Below are 22,066 nucleotides of genomic sequence, written 5' to 3'. Positions count from 1 at the left end.
CCCCAGCTCTAGCCCAACTATTCTTCAAGTCGATCTTCTGTCTCTTTGGTCTTCCACAAGTCATTGTATCCGATCCCGGTCCGCAGTTCACATCCCGTTTTTGGCAGGCCCTTACCAAAATCCTTGGCATTGATGCCCGCTTCTCCCCAGCCTACCACCCGGAGAGCGATGGCCAAACCGAGAGGGTGAACCAGGCCCTCGAACAGTACCTGCGCTGCCTGACCCTTCAGTATCAGGATACATGGTTGAACCTGCTCCATTTGGCAGAATTCGCATACAACAATGCCTGGCATTCCTCCACTGCGTTCTCCCCCTTCTATTCACTCTATGGGCAGCACCCTCGTTCTCTCCCTCTCCCCGATTTTTCTTCCTCCTCCACTCCCGCCGCCAATTTCTGTGCTCGTGATCTGCACTCTATCCATGCCCAGACGCTGGTCCATTTGCGGGAAGCCCAGGCCTCTATGAAAACCAAGGCCGACAGGAAACGGGTAGTGGCTCCTGTTTATCGGGTTGGGTACCGTGTTTGGCTGTCGAATCGCCATTTGCGGATCCCTGGTTGCCGGAAACTGTTGCCCCGATTTGTCGGTCCCTACAAGATTTCACATGTTCTGAACGGCTCTCTATTCCCTCTACCTGGCATATCCACCCAGTGTTCCACACTTCCCTACTCAAGCCTTGTCTTTCTACCACCCGGATGGTCCAGTCTCCTGCCCCTGTTTCTGTGTCCTCCCCGGATACGTATGAGGTCAGTGCTATTCTGGGTTCTCGTCTCTGCAGGGGTCGCCTCCAATATCTGGTTGACTGGTTGGGGTATGGCCCTGAAGAACGCTCCTGGGTTCCCTCCCGGGACGTCCATGCCCCGCGTCTGGTTGTTCGCTTTCATCGGGATAACCCGTCCAGCCCACGTCTCCCGTTGCTTGCCCCATTAGGAATCACACGATCACACGTCCCACACTACACCTAACCACAAGAGCAGTCCCTGCACACTTGCTCCATCTGTGCACAGTGCAAGACACGCAGGGGTCGTCCCGTGGGTCTCCTTCAGCCCCTACCTGTTCCTCCCAGACCATGGCATATGGTCTCTATGGACCTCATTACAGATTTGCCTCGCAGACAAGGGTACGACTCCATCTGGGTGGTTGTCGATTCCTACACAAAGATGGCCCGTTTCATTCCTTATCACGGGATTCCCTCAGCCCCAGCTCTAGCCCAACTATTCTTCAAGTCGATCTTCTGTCTCTTTGGTCTTCCACAAGTCATTGTATCCGATCCCGGTCCGCAGTTCACATCCCGTTTTTGGCAGGCCCTTACCAAAATCCTTGGCATTGATGCCCGCTTCTCCTCAGCCTACCACCCGGAGAGCGATGGCCAAACCGAGAGGGTGAACCAGGCCCTCGAACAGTACCTGCGCTGCCTGACCCTTCAGTATCAGGATACATGGTTGAACCTGCTCCATTTGGCAGAATTCGCATACAACAATGCCTGGCATTCCTCCACTGCGTTCTCCCCCTTCTATTCACTCTATGGGCAGCACCCTCGTTCTCTCCCTCTCCCCGATTTTTCTTCCTCCTCCACTCCCGCCGCCAATTTCTGTGCTCGTGATCTGCACTCTATCCATGCCCAGACGCTGGTCCATTTGCGGGAAGCCCAGGCCTCTATGAAAACCAAGGCCGACAGGAAACGGGTAGTGGCTCCTGTTTATCGGGTTGGGTACCGTGTTTGGCTGTCGAATCGCCATTTGCGGATCCCTGGTTGCCGGAAACTGTTGCCCCGATTTGTCGGTCCCTACAAGATTTCACATGTTCTGAACGGCTCTCTATTCCCTCTACCTGGCATATCCACCCAGTGTTCCACACTTCCCTACTCAAGCCTTGTCTTTCTACCACCCGGATGGTCCAGTCTCCTGCCCCTGTTTCTGTGTCCTCCCCGGATACGTATGAGGTCAGTGCTATTCTGGGTTCTCGTCTCTGCAGGGGTCGCCTCCAATATCTGGTTGACTGGTTGGGGTATGGCCCTGAAGAACGCTCCTGGGTTCCCTCCCGGGACGTCCATGCCCCGCGTCTGGTTGTTCGCTTTCATCGGGATAACCCGTCCAGCCCACGGTGTCGTGGGCCTTTGAGGGGGGGCTCTGTCACGTCTCCCGTTGCTTGCCCCATTAGGAATCACACGATCACACGTCCCACACTACACCTAACCACAAGAGCAGTCCCTGCACACAGAAAGAACCAGCAGTTTGCCTGGCGTAGGAGGACACCAGCCTGTAGCCCCGGCGTCTACCGTCCTTCGTTTCGCTGGCAGTTGCCATGGAGGCGCACTCACGGCTGGTCATGCCCACGGAGACTCCCACGGCAACCCCGAACATCCGGCGTCTCGTGACCACGTGATCACGTCACATCTCGCACATCCATGGCACACATCACGTGACTGCTTAATCAGTTTAAAAGCATCTTGGCAACGTGGGTACAGCGCTTCACAGCTGATCTCTTGAGGATTGTTTAGCGCTCTGGTTTACCTGCTTTTTGATCACAGACTTTGCGACCTCGGACTGTTCTTCAGACCTGTTTTGCCTGCCCCTCGGATTTCTGCCTCTTGGATCCTGCCTTGTTTCCCCGGCTCCTTGACCTTGGAACTCTCTCTTGGACTGCCTTTGGATTATCCTCTCTGAACCTTGAATCTTGGAACTTGGTTTTGACCTTCTTGCCTTACTGGTCCATCTACATCAGACCCAGGTGTGACTCACCCACGAGCCGTGTAGAATGCCTCTTTCACCACCACCAGCAGTCTGTGGCTCTTGCCACGTTTAGGACCCCACCTACAGCACTCCTGGGTAAGCCTTGTTAATACTGATTGTTACCTGTACCAATTGCACTGCTCCTGTTTAACCATCAACCATTGCATTGCAGCGGTCAGGGGGTCCTTCCGCCGTTCCTGCTACCTGATTGACGGCTCAACACACCTGTGGCCTCAAAGATTGCACAGACAGTGTATCCTTTCTGTCTGTGCGGTACTTGGGGACAGAGGTACAATAATCTGCATGACCAGAACACTATTACCCCTACACTTATGGCAATCCATGCCATTACCCCCACATAACATGAGGGGTACCTTGTCCCAGCACCCCAATAGTAATCCATGTCATTACCCTTGCATCATTCTTCTTCGTCACAGTACCCCATTAGGAATTCATGTCATTACCCACACATCCCTCTTCCTCGTCCCATTATCCAATAGCAATCCATGTCATTACCCTCACATCTCCTCTTCCTCGTCAAGTACCTAATAGTCCTTGGTGCCATTACCCTCACATCCCTTTTCCTCATCTCAGTACCAAATAGTAATCCATGTCATTACCCCCACATCCCTCTTCCTTCCTTGACGATATAGAGTGCATTCAAGCACAGATGCAATATACCCTGTCTTTGAGGAAGGTTGTTATCTTCAAATACAACCAAAAATGTTTCCATGTGGCTGGTACTTACCAATAATGTCATTGAGGAAGTTATAGGTGGTGTCCTAAGTTATTTTTGATATGATGTCATCAATGATGGCCTCTTACATGTCCAAAGTGATGTCATTTGTGATATTGTCAATGTACCTAGTGGCTGCACAATGGGGGCCTCATAGTTAAGGAAGTTTAGCTTCCAAGCCCTGTCGAATTTGAGCGGGTTTGTTGTTTTAAATCCAAGGGCGACTCATCCATAATGGGTGATGAGGCATTGATCTGCCCCCATTATGGCCAAGCTAGCCCTTTGAAAACACTAAGCACTCCCTCAACTGTAACTCCTTGACTGGCTTTAATTGTACTCTCAAAGGGAAACATGGTTTCCCTTGGCAGTTCAATAGTACTCCAACGCATGCTCAATGAGCAATGCAAAGCCAGGGCGTTTTGCCTCCCCAGCCTTACAAGGCCCATTGGGGATACTGGCTGAGGTACTGCACCCCAGATTGAGTGAGGGGGTGCCCTTGCACCTCCATGCACATACAGGGCCCGACGGGCAGCATGAGCAAAGTACTCCGACTCCAATGTGCATATGTAGGAGGAGAATGGAATCACTCTCTGCTTCCTGGCTCCTAGTATATGCTGTGCGAGAGCCGAGGGCCTTCATCGCAAGGCCTAGATGGCCAGAATCAAGAGCGGGCAGCAAGTAAGAAAATAAAAAAACATGTATTTGTGTGTGCATGTATGCAAGTGGTTGTTAGTGGGTGCATGGATGAGAATTAATGTTGTTTGGGTGTGCATGTTTATGTGAGAGCATATAAATGCTGTATGAGTGTGGCAGTGAACATGAGTGAATGAAGAATTAATGCCATATGAATGCTGATCTCTTTTTGAGAATCTAAGAGTGAATGAAGGCTACCGTATGAATACTGATGTGTGTGTGCATGGAGAGTGGATGAAGAATTAATGATGCCGTATGAATGCTGATGCGTGTGTGTGTGAATGTGAGTGTGAATGAAAAATGAAGTTGCTTGTGTGTGTGTGTGGAGATTGAATGATAAATGAATGATACTATATGACTGCTAATGCATGTGTGTGAGAATGTGAGTGTGAATGAATAAGAAATGATGATGCCGAATGAATGCTGATGTGTGTGACGAATCAACTTCCAGGGAAACCAGTGGTCCAGGGATGAATATCGGTTTCTAAACCATCAATCAGCCCCACACCTCTAGGACACCAGAAGGGATCCGAACAGATTGGAAACATAAGTCAATTATAAACGCCTGTGTCCAATTTTGGTAACATGGACGAAATGGCAAGCTTATCTCTGAAAGGTTGTGGATCCTTGGTTAGTTACAACAAAGTGAAAATATAATTATTACCCAATGATAAACGGGACTGTCCAGTCAAGGTTGTACAAAAATATATACTTTATTATTATCACAACAGACAGTTCTAGCACACTATAAAATACACCCTGTAAAGGAAGGCAGAGGACAGACAGTTTCAAAGAAGGAAAATGGATGCACTCTGGATACTGACAGGAGGGTAGTCGGTATAGTAATTAATCACAATAGTTCAAGGATACTTGGTTTGAACACAAAGGGAGCAATGGGTCATAAAATGCCACTAGAACCAAGGGGACAGAACCACAATGTACCTTGTGCTGTAGGTGTCTGTGGTCCTCGACAGCGTCAAATCAGTTTCTGAGCACTTTGCAGCTTCTGCAACAGAATTCAAGATGGGAGACAGCTGCAGGTATCAGGCGGCAGGCCGTTCAGCGAGCAAAGATGGGTGGACAGCTGCAGGCTGCCCTACATGGTGGCTCAGGGTAAGGAATCGTTGTCTCAGTGCTGGTTGGTGATTCGGAAGCACTGGTCGAGGTTTCTCAGATGGCTTTGGTGACTGCAGTGTAACAACAGTTAGCGGTGCAGTCGGTTGCAGCTCAAGGGGCTCCACTGGCTCCAAAATGTCCTTTAAGGCGGATGTCAGCAGATGCTTGTTGAAGCACTTCTCCTAGCTTCTTCACTGGGCTTGTGTCGTCCTGTAAGGCGGATGGCCCAAAGCTGAGGAGAGTGTTGCAGGCAGCTGCTGTATCCTTGGTTTGGTTCAAATACTCTCTGGCACCTCCCACCTGGGAAGCTTGCTGCAGAGTCTAGCAGGGCACGCTGTGTTCTGTCTGGGTGCCGATTCTGGAGCTGCTGGAGGGTCTTCTGGATTCAGTGTCTCCCTCTGTTCCCTGGGAGATGTTTAGCCAGGACAGTCTTCCCTCTTAGAGGTCCTGGCCTTCCTTCACTGGCAGAAGATGTAAGGCAGACTGTACCTTCAGCCAGAGTCCAGTGCTGAGTTACATTTTATTTATTTATTTTTTACGTTTATAAACCGCACAAAGCAGCCCTGAGGCATTGTGGCGCTGTTACAAGCAAGGCTTACTTAATTACCTGAGTCAGACTGAGAATTAACAGCCTGAAAATGTACAGCCTGTCGGTGGTTCTTGGTTACATTGAACCTAATACCAGACAGGTAGGGCTCTGTGGTTCAAGGCTACAGGGGAACCGGACACAACTAATACATTAAAAGATACAAGTGTTGTGTGTACCTAGGAAGGTGTAGTATGGGCTAGATGAAGAGCATTGTTTTGAGGGCTTTGCGGAATGACAGGTGCAAATATTCTCATTCCTGAGGGCAATTGGGAGGGCATTCCACTGCTTAGGAGCTAAGAAAGGGACGATGGTGCTGCCTGCTTTGGTCCGTTTGAAGGTGAGGGTGTACAGCTGATTGGATTACAGTGGACGTATAGGTCTGGGGGAGCTGGCTCTGATGACTTTCTCTGAAAGATAGAGGGGCTGTCAGAGAGAGGCATTTGTGTGTTATAACTATGGTCTTGAATATGATGTGTTCTTTGACGGGGAGCCAGTGTGCAGCGCGCCTGGCATGAGAGGTGTGCTTCCTCATAAGAATGCTGAGGGCTGCTCGGAATGCATTATTCTGAATAATTTGCAGTCTTTTGAGATTTTTGGCTGAGGTGCCAGGAAATAGAACGTTGAGGTAGTCGAGGTTTGCCCCTATGGTAGCTCTGGCTATTGAGAGACAGTTCTGGGTGGAAAGGTAAGGTTTAATTGCATTAATCAATTTCGTTGTGAATGAGGCCGAGGAGGCAATGGTGCTAACCTGCTGTGTCATGAATAGTGTTGAGTCTAGGTAGACCACCGGGGTCTTTAATGCAGGTGAGACAGTGATTTTGGTGTTGTCAATGGTCAATGCACAGTATTGATTATTGAGCTTGTTAAGGGTTTCCTTAGGGCCAACTAGGAGGATTTCAGTTTTGTCCCCATTGAGGCATTGCCCGATAGCTGCCATTCAGGCTTGGATGGAGGCACAGGTCTTGGGCAGTGTCTCTGCATTTTTTTCATAGGAGCCAGTGCGTGGGCAGAGGAGCTGAGTGTCGTCAGCCTAGTTTGTGTAGGCTGTGCCGAGAGCATCCAGTTCTTCTTGTTACTCCTTGAAAAGTCTTCAGATGATCTCCCAAAAGAGGGTATCAGCCTTCTTTTTAGGCCAAATGGACCACAGGGATTGGTGTAGGCTAAGCCTACCTTAATGAACCAATCCTTGGTCCCAAACAACAATCGCCTGTATGTGTGAGGTCATAACCAGAGTGCTTTGCAACAGAAAAGATAAAGGGGTGAAAACATGTAATAGTAAGTCCCACTCACCTTTCTGTCTGTTGTGGATCAAAGGGATTCTCTGGTTAAAGGAGCACTCTGTGGTTTCTGATTAAATTGGCAGGTCTCGCTCGAAGCTGTGGCACAACCAGACTTTCTGGCGCCATCCTCATACTCGTACCTTATGAATGGGGTCTCCCTGCAGGGATGACTACTGTAAGAAACGCAGTAGTCCAGACATGACATTTCACTGTCAAAGCGATACTGAGAGAAGGAGCAGGCTTCAGGTTGCACAGTGCATCTGAAAGGTTGTTGGGGTTTCCTGTCTCCTTTGTTAGCCTCTGCAGCCAGTCCCCATGTTGGACTGTTTGAAGTACACTCTATTAGTATGTTAATGATGTTAATTGCTGCCACCATCTTCAGAGTTAAACAAATCCATGGAGCATTCGGGAGTTAATTAGGCTGGCCATGGAAGGAGGAAGATGTTTTGCCCTCCCACTTCTGAGATGACATGGCTTATACCTGGCTGTCAAATCCCAACTAAATATGATAGGGGGGACTGTTGGCTGTGTCCATCCATAGTACACAGGTCTATGTGTATGTTGTGCGGCGAGCATAGGAAAATGTGAGCGGATTAGCCCCACACATTTTCCAGAGATTGAACTACCATCATTCATTTCCTTTAAAAATTTTAAAAAAAGCCCAGGCAAGCGCACACCCACCGTGTGGGTGGCAGAATTTCTCACAATGTGTGTGTGTGCAAATGCTGGGTTCACATACCGGTAATATTCATCACACCTAGTGCTACTCTTCCTTGCCCCAGTACTTACTTGTGAGGTAACGGTACCTCACAAATAAATGCTGGGACAAGGAAGATGGACATAGAGGTACTGCTAGGATTACTTACCGGTAATCTTCATTACCGCAGTCATACCCTTCCTCATTCCAGTGCTCAGCTGTGAGATAAGGTTATTTTACAAGTACTGGAATTAGGATGAGAGACGTGCTGGTAGTGTGAGTGTATGAAGAATGAATGATGTTGTTTGAATGCTGATGCGTGTCTGAATGTGAGAGTAAATGTAGAATGAATGCCGTATGAATATTTACATGTGATTGGAGAGTGAATGCAGAATTAATTATGTCATATGAATAAGACTGAATGGTGCTGTTTGAATACTTATACATGGGTGTGAATGGAGTATGAAGAATGGATTATGCTGTATGAATGCTGATGCTTGTACGTGAATGTGAATGATGACCTATGAGTGATGGGGGAGGGTGTGTGTGTGTGTGTGTGTGTGAGAGTGTTTGTGTGTGTGTGAAGACTGAATGATGCTGTATGAATGTTGAAACGTGTGTTTGAATGCTGGAATTACTTACCGGAAATCTTCATTACTCGTAGTCCTACTCTTCCTCATCCCAGTACTTGCTTTTGAGGTAAGGTTATCCGATATGTAAGTACTGTGACAAGGAACAGAGGTGTGGGGGTAATGTGAGAGTGAGTGAAAAATGAATGATGCTGTATGAATGCTAATGGATGCATGAATTTGTGAGTGAATGAAAAATTAAGGCCATATGAATGCTGATGCGTGTGTGAATGGAGAGTGAATAAAGAATGAATGATGGCATATGAATGTTGATGTGTGTGTGTCAATGCGAGAGTGAATGAAGACTAAATTATGCCATAAGAAAGCTGACAAGTGTTTGTGAATTTGAGAGGGAATGAAGAATGAATGCCATGGGAATAGAGAGTGAATGAAGAATGAATATTGCAGTGTGAATGCTGATGCGTCTCTGTGAATGTGAGGGTGAATGAAGAATGAATGCTGACAAGAGTGTGTGAATGTCTGAAGAATGAAGAATGAATGATGCCATAGGAAAGCTGACTAGTGTGTGTGAATTTGAGAGGGAATGAAAAACGAATGCTGCGGGAATGGAGAGTGAATGAAGAATGAATGATGGTGTGTGTGTGTGTGTGTGTGTGTGTGTGTGTGTGTGTGTGTGTGTGTGTGTGTGTGTGTGTGTGTGTGTGTGTGTGTGTGTGAGAGAGAGAGAGAGAGAGAGAGAGAGAGAGAGAGAGAGAGAGAATGTAGAGATGTAGAGTGAATGAAGAATGAACGATACCATATGAATGCTGGTGCATTTGTCTGTGAATGAAGTATGAATGATCATTGATGAATATGGATCTATGTGTGCCTCCTGTGCAGCAGCCCTCTTATTGGGCCGAGGAAAAGGGGGGTATATGAGGGCAGCCAGTGGGAGTTTTTTGTATTATTGGTGATGTGAATGTTTGTCCTAACTGGACACACCTGTGTCCAGGCTGGACAAACATTCACAGTGGCATGGCATTTTTTAATGAACAACAAAGGTGAGGCAACATATTGACAGTTCCTACTGGTACTGACCCACATTGGTGGGACAGAATGGACATGATGCTTCACTGTGGCATGGCATTTTTTACTGTGAATCAATGGTGAAGGGAGCATAATGAGCGTTATATGTGATATAAATGCAAAATAAATACTATCCCACATTGGTGGCTGCAGTCTATATAACTCTTAATTGTGGAAGGGTATTTTTTTCTGGGCACCAAGGCTGAAGGCAGTGTGATGAGTTTTCCTACATGGTACTGGCCTTCATTTGTGGGTTTTAATGTGGACATATTTGACATGGTATTTGGTACTACTAGAGCCAACAGGAGTATTTTCTTACATAGTAATACTGGCATATGTTGGTGCTGTCTCCATAGACAATTATGGGCACAGCCAGCATGAAAATGTTGTTACCCTTGTATTTATTGTGTGCAATGGCATCAAGAAAATTAGGTGGAAAATGCTCCTGTACAATGTTGATGACTTGCATCCATTGGATTGTATCATGTGTTACCCTACAAAACCCATTGCAAACTGTTGCTTTTTATTCCATTTTGTATAGAAAGTGTGCTCAAGGTGCACGATTTTAACCAAATATGTAAAACATGTTCTAAAGATGAATAACCCCAGAACCTCCATGCTTGGTTCAGACTCCCTCGCTATGCTCGGATGCACCCGCCTATTCGGGAGAAACATTTACACCCCTCCATTTAAAAAATTCATCAGCCACCACTGCTTAACTCAGCAGTTGAATATTGTGTATAAGGCTAGTATAATGTATGGTTATACACAATGGTAGGTTGAGTCAGGATCGACGTATTCTAAGGAATAAGGTAGCTGTGGGTAGAGTGGTAAAGCCAGAGATACACTGTAGATACTGTATGCATAAGTATAATATATCAAATGCATCATAGATGAGCAACAGTAGACATGTATAGATCAAGTATAGATCATGTAGAGCGTTGTTAAGAAACATAGGAAGACCTAGTGCGCCCGATTCATGGAACTCCGTGCAGAAATCACGCAATGGGCGCGTGCCAAAAAGTCCACTGCCCGAGCCAGTGTAATTAAAAAAAACGCATGCAATCCGTATTCATGGATTGTCCGTGCAAAGTAACCGTATTCGCAAGTACCGGCTGGAATGCCCCCGACACAACCACACGCAAAGCATGAAACTGCCATATGAGCTACCTGTGTGACTCGGGGAGAATGCGCAGGGTCCCCCACAACTGTATCCGGCCCCCCAACAACATGCGTATGAAAAAACATAAATCGGCAAAAACTTGGGAAAAGTGCATGCGAACCCACGTAAAAAAACGTTCCTGCACCCCACGACACAGCGTACGCGCACCCCTATGTGATATCGGAACCCCGACTGAGTACACACATCCCGAAATATGACATTCGATCCCATCTGCATGCAGAAAACCTATGCGCACGTGTACTTATGCCAGCCTTCGGGTGGCAGATCCTATGATGGACTTGCTTGGGCATTTCCCAGCCTAGACATTGCACGATTGATTCCATGAATACATCTCTTGCTGCGCAATAGTGGATGTGCGAGGGACTGCCTGCTGGCCGTCCTTCGGAACCCCCACTTCTTTGCAAGTTAATCCCCATTTCTGGTGTTCAGCCCCCTTGCCAGCACTCTGCACAGGCCATGCCCACCCACTGCTCGGAGCCTCGCACAAGGCCCTCGACGACTCGCACAGGTATGCCAGGCCAGTGTGAAATCCACGCAAGTCCAAGAAAAGGCCCACGCATTCGATTCAATGAATCAACAGAGTTGCACGTGCAGATTGGGCACAAATAGGCAATTTGCTGCACGAAAAATTCCATGAATCGCCCCCATTATGTGTGTAACTGTAGAAGGAATCTTATGGTGCAAGAAAAACTGTTTAATAACTCAATGTAGACACTGCATAGCAAATTGACAAGGGGGGTCCTGGGAGTCTCTCTGCCAGACATTAGTCCTGGTTATGAGAGAATTACCCAGAGTCCCAGGGCAGGACAAAGACTGATATGTTTGGGATATTTCTTCTCTGTGAAAGATAGTGAGCTAAAGACTCTGGGTAAGTCTCTGGTAACCAGGACTAATGTCTGGCAGAGGGACTCCCAGGACCCCCCTTGTTAATTTGACACTGCATAGCAGACAAAGGCTGTGCCTATAAATATATAAATAAATATAGATAGATAGATACATAGATAGATAGATAGATAGATAGATAGATAGATAGATAGATAGATAGATAGATAGATAGATATAGATAGATGTTTGAGAGAGCAGGAAAGAGAGAGGGGGATGGGGGGGACAGCGGGAGAGAAGATGACACACTGAGTAGGCCACGCGAGGTCTCTGGGTTAGACACGCATCTGTTGATATGAAGGAAATAGAGAGGTAAACGGCCATGGTGACCCTGTTGGCGTCCAGCGCTGCAGATGCACTAATGAGGCACACACTGTAGGCAAATGAAATCCACGTGCTGCTTCATTCCATGGGTGGCAGATCAGCCGGGGTTCTGCAGACAAAATGAGCGACCAGCCTCCTTCCTCGCACGTGAACCCGCATCCACAATACGGCCACGTGTCCGCCGCTTTGCACCCACTTTGAAAGCACGGGGCCTGCGTGGTGGCCATCCTGCGGCTCTTACTCCTCGGCAAGTTGAACGAAGGAGTCCTCTTTAAGTCCAGGGCCATACCTCGTCCTTGTTACAAACTGAAGGTGGAGCTTTCTGTACGAATTCAATATTTCCCGCTGACTCATAAGAAGACATCCACAGGTGCACGCGACAGTCCGTGGCCGTGTACATGAATTACACGCACTTTCACGCACCCTGACACCCCGACCGCCAAGGGGCCATTTGAGTTGTGGAGTGATGTGATATTTCCAAAGGGTCTAATGCCGGGCCCCGTGGGGACTATTTTCCGAAAGGCGGCATTGTTTGCGCTTTCGGCGGTCTCTACTTTTTTGGGGGTTACGTGTGACCGTCCCTTGCAAGCTAAATAAATCCATCATGACTAAAAAAATGAACGCATTTTGTAATCCCGGCTCAGGGAGAATCCGGAAACGCTTTGCAGAGAGGCGGGGGTTAGGTTGAAAACGGTGTTAAAAATGGGGGTGAGGTGGGGCGGAGATGGCGGAAATCCAGCTGCTGTAGGGGAAAAAACGGCGTCGTCGCTTGACCGGACGTCCTCAGCCTGTCCCCCTCCTTGTAAGACGGGACTTCCACAGAAACATCTCTGGGCGATTCTTTATGTGGCGAGAGATGAGGTGAAAGTGTAATTATTCCGTAAATGTGAGTGCGCGCGTGCGTGCATATATATATATATATATGCACACATATATCACACATACATATCACATAGGAGGTACATCATAAAAATGAAGCCATTTCCCTTGTTTTTGAGATGAATATTAGTAAGAACGCGCGTGTGTGTTGGCCCTTGAGCTCGCACATATATTTTTTGAATGCGTATATCGTGCCACGAGTGCCTCCGTGTTTGAGGTCCTCGCCTCTTCTTGGCCCTCATCAGTGGCTTAGGTGCACCCGATCGCTTCCCCGTGACCGCCGCATGGCACGACCCCATTACCTGCTCTTCGCTTTCGGATGCTGCCCGTCGGGCTCACACTGGGCGTCACCCCCGTCGTGCCCGCCGCATGGCGCGACCCATTACCTGCTCTTCGCCTTCGGGTGCTGCCCGTCGGGCACACACTGGGCGCCACCCCCGACTCCGGGCGCAAGAACGAAGCAGCCGACGCAGAACAAGGCACTGCTACCGCTGAAATGCCCTGCACGTTGTTGCTTATACATACAAATGCACTGTTCACCTAGAACAGCTGGCGGCTATGGGCCCGATTTATGGAATTTGTGCACGGTTCAAAGTGACTGTGCACTGCTGACAAAAACCCTGATCCATGCCACTGTGTAAAGTGTATTTTTGCAGTGCAAATTCGGTGCAAAGTCATTTTGCAGTACAAAAATGACTTTGCGCTAACTTTGCACGGCAAAAATACTTTGCACAGTTCCATGAATCAGAGTTTGTGTCCGCAGTCCCAGTTTTCAGCAGTGCAAAGTCACGTTGAACCGTGCAAGAAATTCCATGAATCCGGCCAGAAGTTATAAAAACTGGTCAGCTACATGACCTGGCCTCTCCTTTAATTTAAGTAAGTTTCGGGGGGTGGTATAGTTGGTGGGGTAGATACGGATGGCAAAATCTGCAGCCCCGCACAGCACGTGCAGACGTCACCCCGGAAACGCAGCGTTGTTTCTGTTTATGCCAAACCCCTGCGAGGGACTCCCACTTCCAGACTAACCAAGAGGCTCCGGATAATGGCAACTTCCACGGGACCTCGTTTGGCAACTATGAAAGATCTTTGACCATTATGGTCGCGATTAGGAAGCACTGAAATTGGGACTGGGCAGGTTGCCTCGGGCGGCACTGGTTAAGTGCCTCGAAAACTCTGTCGAAGCGCTTTGAAAGCTGCAGACTTCCACAAGTCCCCAAAGCGCTGTTTATTGAGGGGCGGCGAGGCCAGCCTCGCCAGAGTCTTTAAGAATTCTCGCTGACTCGGGAATTGCGAGTTTCGAAAACGTCTTATTGTACAGTGCTAAGAAGATGAACAGGGTCGAGGGGCCGCTCTATGAAAACAATTTTTTGAAGAAAACTTTAGGCCACTTAAAGGATACTCCGGTACTGCATTTTGAGTCATTAAAACGTTACCAGAAAAGGCAGGGAAAGCTCGTGAAGAGAACTGCGCCGCCATCTCCAGACATCACTGTTCGCCGTGTTCTTCAAACCGACGGGAATGAAGTGCGCGGGTTTACCGTTCCGTGGGGAGGGCGAATCATGTCTCATTGAGCGAACATCACGCTGCCCGGCTTTTAGGCACGAGTTCATGTATGCAACTAACACACTTGTCCAGAAACTTAACAGGTGTGCTCTGATAAACACAGTGAGCATGATTGAAGAATTGTTTTTTTTTTTCAGGTGGATTGAGCCATTGGAAAAGGCCTTTGTGAATCAGGCGCACTCTCCGCTGCGAACCTGGGTTACACTGCTGGTTTACAAATCCTGGCTCCCCTATTAGGCGGCACTGTGATCCTAGGCAATATCCTTTAACCACCGTAGCAGCGTCTCTAAAACCTGACAAAACTGGCAGCGTCTACAGGCAGATAGTATGTGGAAAAATGGGCCCTATCAAGGAGCTGTGGCCAGCCTCCTATTGGCCTACTGTCCCATAGGGCAATAGGGCAATGCCCGACCAAAAACACAAAGTGCTAATTTGGGCCCGTTTTGTTGGTCAAAGTGGGCCACTTTTTTTGCCACGTGTGGCCACAGTTTAATACGTTTCTGCACCATGTGGCCAGTGTTACTGAATGCATATTCTTTAAAATGCACAATTTGCATCACATAACGCGCCGTGTTTCTAATATCGCTGTCAAGTCTTCCTTGTGTGTTTGCAAAGCAAACCCTGAGTACACTAATACCAAGACCGCTTTATTCTCCTTCATATAGTGTGGTAGCTGGACTACTGGCACCTTTGTGATTTCTTGGGCAGAACACACTCTGGATTGTAATATTGTGTGTCTTGCATTTGTTAGCCTCAATGTTATAGGCGTTAAGGCATACATTATCAAAAGCCCTGCCCCCCCCACCCCATGTGTTTATATTGTCTTATCCCCTGCCTTTCTCCCTCCTCCTCGATGAGGACGGGTGTTTGTTTCATCGAGGTAAAGAAGGCGGCGGAGCTCTAATTAATTTGCCTACACGTTCGCTATTTACCTTGTGTCGCCATTTACCTTGTGTTTGGAATTCGTTTATGCTTTCTTTTGTGATTGCACACTGTTTCTGTGTACATGTGTGCCTTGTGTTTCGGATTATGTTTCAAGGGGGCATTTTATGTATTCAGAGTGCACATGTCACACATGATGGTGTACGCTGTAGGTTTGAATACTACTCGTATTGCGTATGTGTGTGTTTATACTTCAGGACTTTTCTAAAAACACATCTATTTTCCACTATACTTGTACCTACCATTAGCTCGTGTTCTTCCTGCTCATTACTTTCTTGGCAGTGTGCCTGAAGGTGCCAACTAAGAGTCTGTATAGCGCTATACAAAACGTTAAAGAGCAAAGGAAAAGAGGGACGAAAGAAAGAAAGAAAGAAAGAAAGAAAGAAAGAAAGAAAGAAAGAAAGAAAGAAAGAAAGAAAGAAAGGCGTGCCATTGTAAACTGCTGTTGTGACTTTAAATGATGTGTGAGGTGGTCGTACTACAATGTGTTCTGTTTTTGTATTATGTGTTTTTGTGCCTCCTGTACATGACAAATTATGTTGTGAATGTGTATTACATTGTGGAATGTATTCTGGGAGTTGTGTTTTTCTGAAGCATGTTGCTTTTTGCCCAGTACGTCTGTTTGATGGTTTCTGGCTTTTGTGAAGTGTGATTGCATGACTGAGCATTTTGCGTCCCAATGGTCATGCTATGGTTTGCGAGTGTCACGTGCATTACTGTAGCTTCGGAGCGCTGTGAGTTCCTGGCGGTATGACGGCGTCCCATTCACATTGCTAAGTGTACTGTGAGTGCCACGGGGCAGTACGCAGCGCTTTGAAAGCGCCAAGTTAATGGAAGCAGAAGCGAGGCTTTTAACGGTATCCAAGTCTCCTACTCCCCCTGGGCTGTCACCCTCTCCTGGGGGCCGGCAACGGCTCTGGGAACTGTGATCTCCGGGCGCGTCTGCGCCTGTGACTTGAGCATGAACTCGGCCGCGCTCAGCCATGGGGGCAGAGCTACTGACGGAAGCGGAACCGTGCATGCGGGAGGGGGAGAGGGAGGTGTAGCGGTGGGGAGGAGGTAGAGGTGGGAGGAGAGAGGTGAAGGGGCAGCGGGAGGAGGATAGAGGAGGCCAGGAGCAGGGATCCCTCACACAGCTCACTGCTCAGTCGCAGCTCTAAGAGGCGCAAGGGGTACGGGGCTTGCCAGAGGGGCTCCATCACTGGACAGCGCTCACAACGAGAGGGGACCACGCGCTTTGCTGACAGGGGCGCCTTTGGTGTGAGAGAGCAGCCCGCCAAGTCCTTACACATGACCAAAGCAGGACAGAAGCAGTAGCTCAGCCTTGCCTTAGCGCCTGGAAGCCCACAGCCCACTCAGCTGCTGCGGTGAGGGGCCCCGGCCTGGCCATGATGGCCACCTACCAGACCCCGGAAGAGGACACTGCGTCCCTGCTCGCCCACCACGACACCACCACCCACCTGGGCAAGGAGCCCGAGAGGGTCAAGGAGGAGGCTGGATCGGAGAAGGGCGCCGAGAAGCCGGACCCCTCGCAGAAGCCGCCCTACTCGTACGTTGCCCTGATCGCCATGGCCATCCGGGAGAGCGCCGAGAAGCGACTGACGCTGTCTGGCATCTACCAGTACATCATCGGCAAGTTCCCCTTCTATGAAAAGAATAAGAAGGGCTGGCAAAACTCCATCCGCCACAACCTGAGCCTCAACGAGTGCTTCATCAAGGTGCCGCGGGAGGGCGGGGGCGAGCGCAAGGGCAACTACTGGACCCTGGACCCGGCTTGCGAGGACATGTTCGAGAAGGGCAACTACCGCCGGCGCCGGCGCATGAAGCGGCCTTTCCGCCCGCCGCCCGCTCACTTCCAGCCAGCGAAAGGCCTCTTCAGCCAGGACGGCTACGGCTACCTGTCCCCGCCCAAGTACCTGCAGCCCAGCTACATGAACAGCTCCTGGCCCGCGCCGGTACCCTACACCTCCTGCCAGATGGCCGGCGGCAGCGCCAGCGCGGGCGTCAAGGCGCTAGCGGGGCCTCCGAGCTCCTACAACCCCTACAGTCGCGTGCAGGGCATGCCGCTCCCCGGCATGGTGAACACCTACAACGGCATGGGCCACCACCACCACCATCACCACCACCCGCAACAGCTGAGCTCGGTCAGCCCCCCGCCGCCGCCTCCTCCCAGCGCGCCCAGCGGCGGCGGCGGCCTGCAGTTCGCTTGCGCCCGGCAGCCCTCGGAGCTCTCCATGATGCACTGCTCCTACTGGGATCACGAGAGCAAGCACAGCGCTCTGCACTCCCGGATAGACCTGTGAGTAGTCCGCGGACTTGAACCCTTCCCTGGTGTCCGCGAACGGTGTTACTGTCCAGTGGACTTTGGACCAAACTCACGCCTCCACCGGAGACGGCCGGTTCCCAGGAGTGAGACACCCTGCCGCTCTAAAAAAGGGGTTGCTGCGAGTGGCCCAGAGTGTAGCACCTCAATTATCACAAGAAGGCTCAACTGGGAATGGTCTTGAGGTATTAGTCTGTTCCAATTAATGAGACTCAACTAAAGGCGCAGAGGCCCGGCCACAGGGCAAAGCTATGCCAGACGCCTCTCAAGGTAACGGGGCCATTGGTTTCTAGGGGCCACTGAAAGCAGTGACTGTGTGGGACTCCATCAGAGAGAACGGGGGAGCTGCGGACTACAAGCATAATGATGTAGATGTGACTACAAGGATGGGGACTCGACGTCATTGCATTGCGTCACTGATGCAGACCATGGGTGGGACTCGCACTAAATGAGCGCAGGTGCTTGGAGGCCAGGGCTCCGCTACTGCATCTTGGGTCTAGATATATGGTGGGAGGGGGCAACCTAACTTGAATTGAAAGACGCACATGGTTGCACCCCACACACTTCACGTATGAGCACACTTGAAAGTCTGTTAAAAAAGGAGTGTGGATGGGTTCTGCCAGGCCTCCATGGGCAGGTAGAACCCCAGAATCCAATGTTTACTCCCCAAAGCAACCCCGGAATCAACCGAGTGGAACTGGAGGGTGGGGGGGGCGGTCTCATGAGATGTTCGTGACAGGGTCCGAGCGCCCCAGGACACTGGACACGGCGTGGGGGGTGGGGGGTGGCCAGGGAGCCAACGGCCCGAAAACGAACACTGACGCTGCGCCGAAGCGCGGACAATCCCGAGGCTGCTCCAGCGGGGCGCAGGCACGTGCTCTCCCGCCGCGGGTCTGCCTGTATTTCCAGCTGCGTCACCAGGACACTGCGCGAGAAGGCCGCCGAGGCCCCGCGCGACGCCGAGCAACGCTCCTCAGAGCAACGGCTGCCCGCGAGCCCGGGCGCGCGCCCGCCCGCCCGCGCGCCCGCCCGCCCGGCTCTCCAGAGGCCCGCCACCTCCCCAGGCCCCGCTCCCGCTCCCAGCGCCCAAGCTCCCAGGACGGGGTCGGTTCTGGCGACAGACGTTCCGAAAACACGACGGGGTTTCTCAAAGTCTCCCGCCGCCGCAGCTAATGTCTCGGCCGAACATTTTTGGGACCAATTTCTTTTTTTTACTAGCGTAAACTAGCACTTTTTCGATGTATTTTCTAGCATTGTAAATTCCATAATAAAATATTTCTTTCTTTTAATGTCGTTTTACATTATTATTTCAGTAACGGGTATTTGAAATAATTTGGGAAGTCAATAGAGAAATACCTTTTGCAACAATTCGTGTTAGTTCGCATGCTCTCATGGTTCGATAAATTGAGAAAAATAATGCCACATAACATACAATAAAAAATCGAAACTTGCACGAGAATATAGCATAGATGTATCACCTAGGGTTTAAGTGTGTTTGTGTGTATATATCTTCCTTTACATATGTAGTCATGTTGCATTATTTATAAATATACACATTATAAATAACAAACTGCGCATATTTGCATTACCAAAATATGTGTGCATGTGCGTTATTTAAAAAAAATATTTACAACGCACGAAACAGCACTAAATAAATACATTATAGCAATGACACATGAATGCAACACAAAGATGCACACGCTGCGTGCAGTGGCTATAGCTAATGTACTATCAATACTAATTTAAGTACATCAATTGGCCCAACCGGGCACACGTTTTTTCCCAAGAGTAAACGTGCAGGTTGAGCTCTGTGTGCCCGATTATTTCTATTCAAAGGTGGGGTATTTGGTTAGACCCCTGTGCCCGAGCTCTCAAAATTGTACCAGGTGCAGCTGAACTTTCTCGAAGCCACTGTAAATAATTAGACTGCAATGTTCCCATTAGCGAACCACCTTAATTGACCCTCCGGCCACCCGTCCTCGCCGCCGAGGGAAAGGCGGGCTGCAGCACTTACGGGGTGTGGGGTGGCTGCAGATGGCCGCCCTGGGGCCTGGTGCCTTCAATGCAGCGTCCAGGTATTGATAGAACCAACAGGGGGGCTTCAAGGGGACGCGCTCTCACACGGGATCGATGGACAAAGAGGCCTATTTATTGGAGAATCGATAGCTCGCCAATAAACCTGGAGTGTGAGCCCCGCCGCTGACTCCTGCAGTCTGCAACTGGAGCGATATTGTGTTAGTTGAAACAAAAGAGGTTAGTACCAAGCCGGTTTGTGTGTGAGTGAAATACAACCAACTTTAAACACACACTTGTTTTACAGTGAATGGTGTAGTAGCCTGGAGTCTGATGCATAACGCCACAACGTCGTTTATTTGCGGATGCAAGGTATTTACATGACGAATATTTCTCACTGTTCAAAGTGATGTTGCACTGGTGAAAAGTGACTTTGCACGTCAGACCCGTATTCATGGAAATGTGCAAGGTGTATTTTTGCAGTGCTATGTCAGTACAAAGTCATTTTGACTTTGCACTGCTAAAATACTCTTTGCACAGTTGCAGGAATCGGGGTTTGTGTCGGCAGTGCACAGTCTCTTTTGGCAGTGCAATGTCAGTTCAAACCGTGCAAAAAAGTCCATGAATCAGGTCCATAATTGGGTGTTCAAGCGCCTCACATGGATTCCCTGCTTCTAAGAGGCTGAATTACAAACATATTTTAACATGGGAAAGTGCCATTGAAAACGTGTGTAAGTCAGGCCATAAGGGCTAGATGTCATTATCAGCCAGTTTAATGGGGCGCAAAGTAGTGACCTCGTTAGTAGTGACCTCGTTAGGATGAAGGGTGGAGTCGCGCCTGCTCCATGGCACTGCTTATCCCCTGAACTATTCCGCCATCTTCCCATACAAGTGTATCTCGTGCTCTGCTTGACGCCCCCTAATTGAAAACTCACGAAAACGGCTTAACCATAATGGAGTAACTGCACTTTTATTAGCGCCAGTATCCGGGTATTACAGTAACCAACGCACGGCAGCAACGTGTGTCCTAGCCGACTCCTATTAAAGAACTGTGCTGCTAGCGTGTCTCATTGTAACCCAAGGGCCTGGGCGCAATCCGAGGAAAATCACTCTGTAAATCAGGCCTCATGTATGTTATCTTCTTATTTCAGTGCAGTTGTCATGCCACCTGGTTAAATCTACCCCCCCCCCTGCACTTGCGCGACCTCAATGTCCCCTGGCCTAATAAGATCGTTGTCTTTGTCCTCCCCCTCTTCCACCTCCCTTGCCTCGTCGCGCCTTGAAACACTTGTGTATAGACGCCCTATAAATGCCATATCATATCTGAACAGTGGCGAGTTTTGTAATTGCAGTGCAGGTGTGATGTGATTTTCTAACTGCAGTTCAACTGTTTTCTGACCCCAGGGCTGTGGTGATGCCATTTTCTGAAAGCTTCTCGTTTTCTTATTCCAGGATCTTAGAGATGTCATGTTCTAAACACTTGTGTACGAGCACGATAGAAATAAAATATCAACCAATCAATGTTCTGGTATAGGGGGAAATGTGGGGACTGGTTTACAGCCCGTTTTCCATTGGGGGTTTCCCATAGGAAAAGTCTTTGGTAAATCAGGCCCGGCGGGGTGTCCTGCTCTTATTGCAGGGCTGCTGTGATGTATGTTTTTCGTTGTGCAGCAGTTGGGGTGCACTTTTCTTATTGCAGGGTCTCTAAGGTGCCCAGCTGTGAATATACAGGAGATGTGATGGCATTCTAACTTCAGTGCACACGTGGGCGGATGGCTGGAAGGATGTGTGCGCAATCGTGTCAATTTTGCTGTGATGTTTGTGCTGCATCCTTCCTGGGCACTGGTGCCGTGACAGCGAGTCTCCAATGCGGGCGTAGTGTCCCGCGGTCTGTGTAGATGCCGCAGGGCCCTCCTGAACCCCAGTGTTTTGTGCAGCAGTCCCCTAAAGTGCTTCCCTCACTCCCGGCAGCCTCGTGGATTGAGAGATGCTATCAGCTCCCTCCCGGCCCCGGCTGGCATGTGAGGGCGACCTCCGCTGCCTGTCGACAGACCCCTTCCTCGGCCGTGCAGGATGTCCTCAAGTCGAGACCGCGAAGCGGGGCTTTGATCTCGCGGGCTAACGAGTCCGCGGATCCATTTCCCACCGGACCTGGTATGAAGGCGAAGAAGGGGGCAGGAAGGCGCTAGGGATGACACAAACGTACTCGGGAGGGTGGGGGGGGGGGCTTGGCACGGGTAGCTTTGCTCGCAGAGAAGGGTGCCTTGTGCATAAAAGCAGCATGGTGTCAGTGTTGGGTGGCATTGCTCGTTGCCTGCCTTTCTTTTAAATGTGGGGGTGGGGAGGGGAGCGTTATTCTGTTTTGGGTTTCTTGGGACGGAGAGCCTGCGAGTGTAGGGCGTTTTGGGCAAAGGGCCTTACTGAGTGAGAACCTTGCGGCTGAGCGGGCTTGCTTCGGAG

The 22,066-nt window shown here is 49.6% G+C and overlaps 1 protein-coding gene across 1 annotated transcript; it reads left to right on the top strand.

Annotated features, from left to right (window-relative positions):
• Positions 1–16,367: 16,367 nt before the first annotated feature.
• Positions 16,368–18,882, top strand: FOXL2 (forkhead box L2). Its single transcript, XM_069617994.1, has one exon. The coding sequence runs from the start codon at positions 16,659–16,661 to the stop codon at positions 17,571–17,573; it is 915 nt and encodes a 304-aa protein (XP_069474095.1). The 5' UTR covers positions 16,368–16,658; the 3' UTR covers positions 17,574–18,882.
• Positions 18,883–22,066: the final 3,184 nt, after the last annotated feature.

The sequence above is a fragment of the Ambystoma mexicanum genome, chromosome 10 (assembly GCF_040938575.1).
Source record: "Ambystoma mexicanum isolate Mex_15411 chromosome 10, UKY_AmexF1_1, whole genome shotgun sequence".
Classification (NCBI taxonomy): domain Eukaryota; kingdom Metazoa; phylum Chordata; class Amphibia; order Caudata; family Ambystomatidae; genus Ambystoma; species Ambystoma mexicanum.
This window is presented reverse-complemented; position numbering and strand designations above follow the sequence as displayed.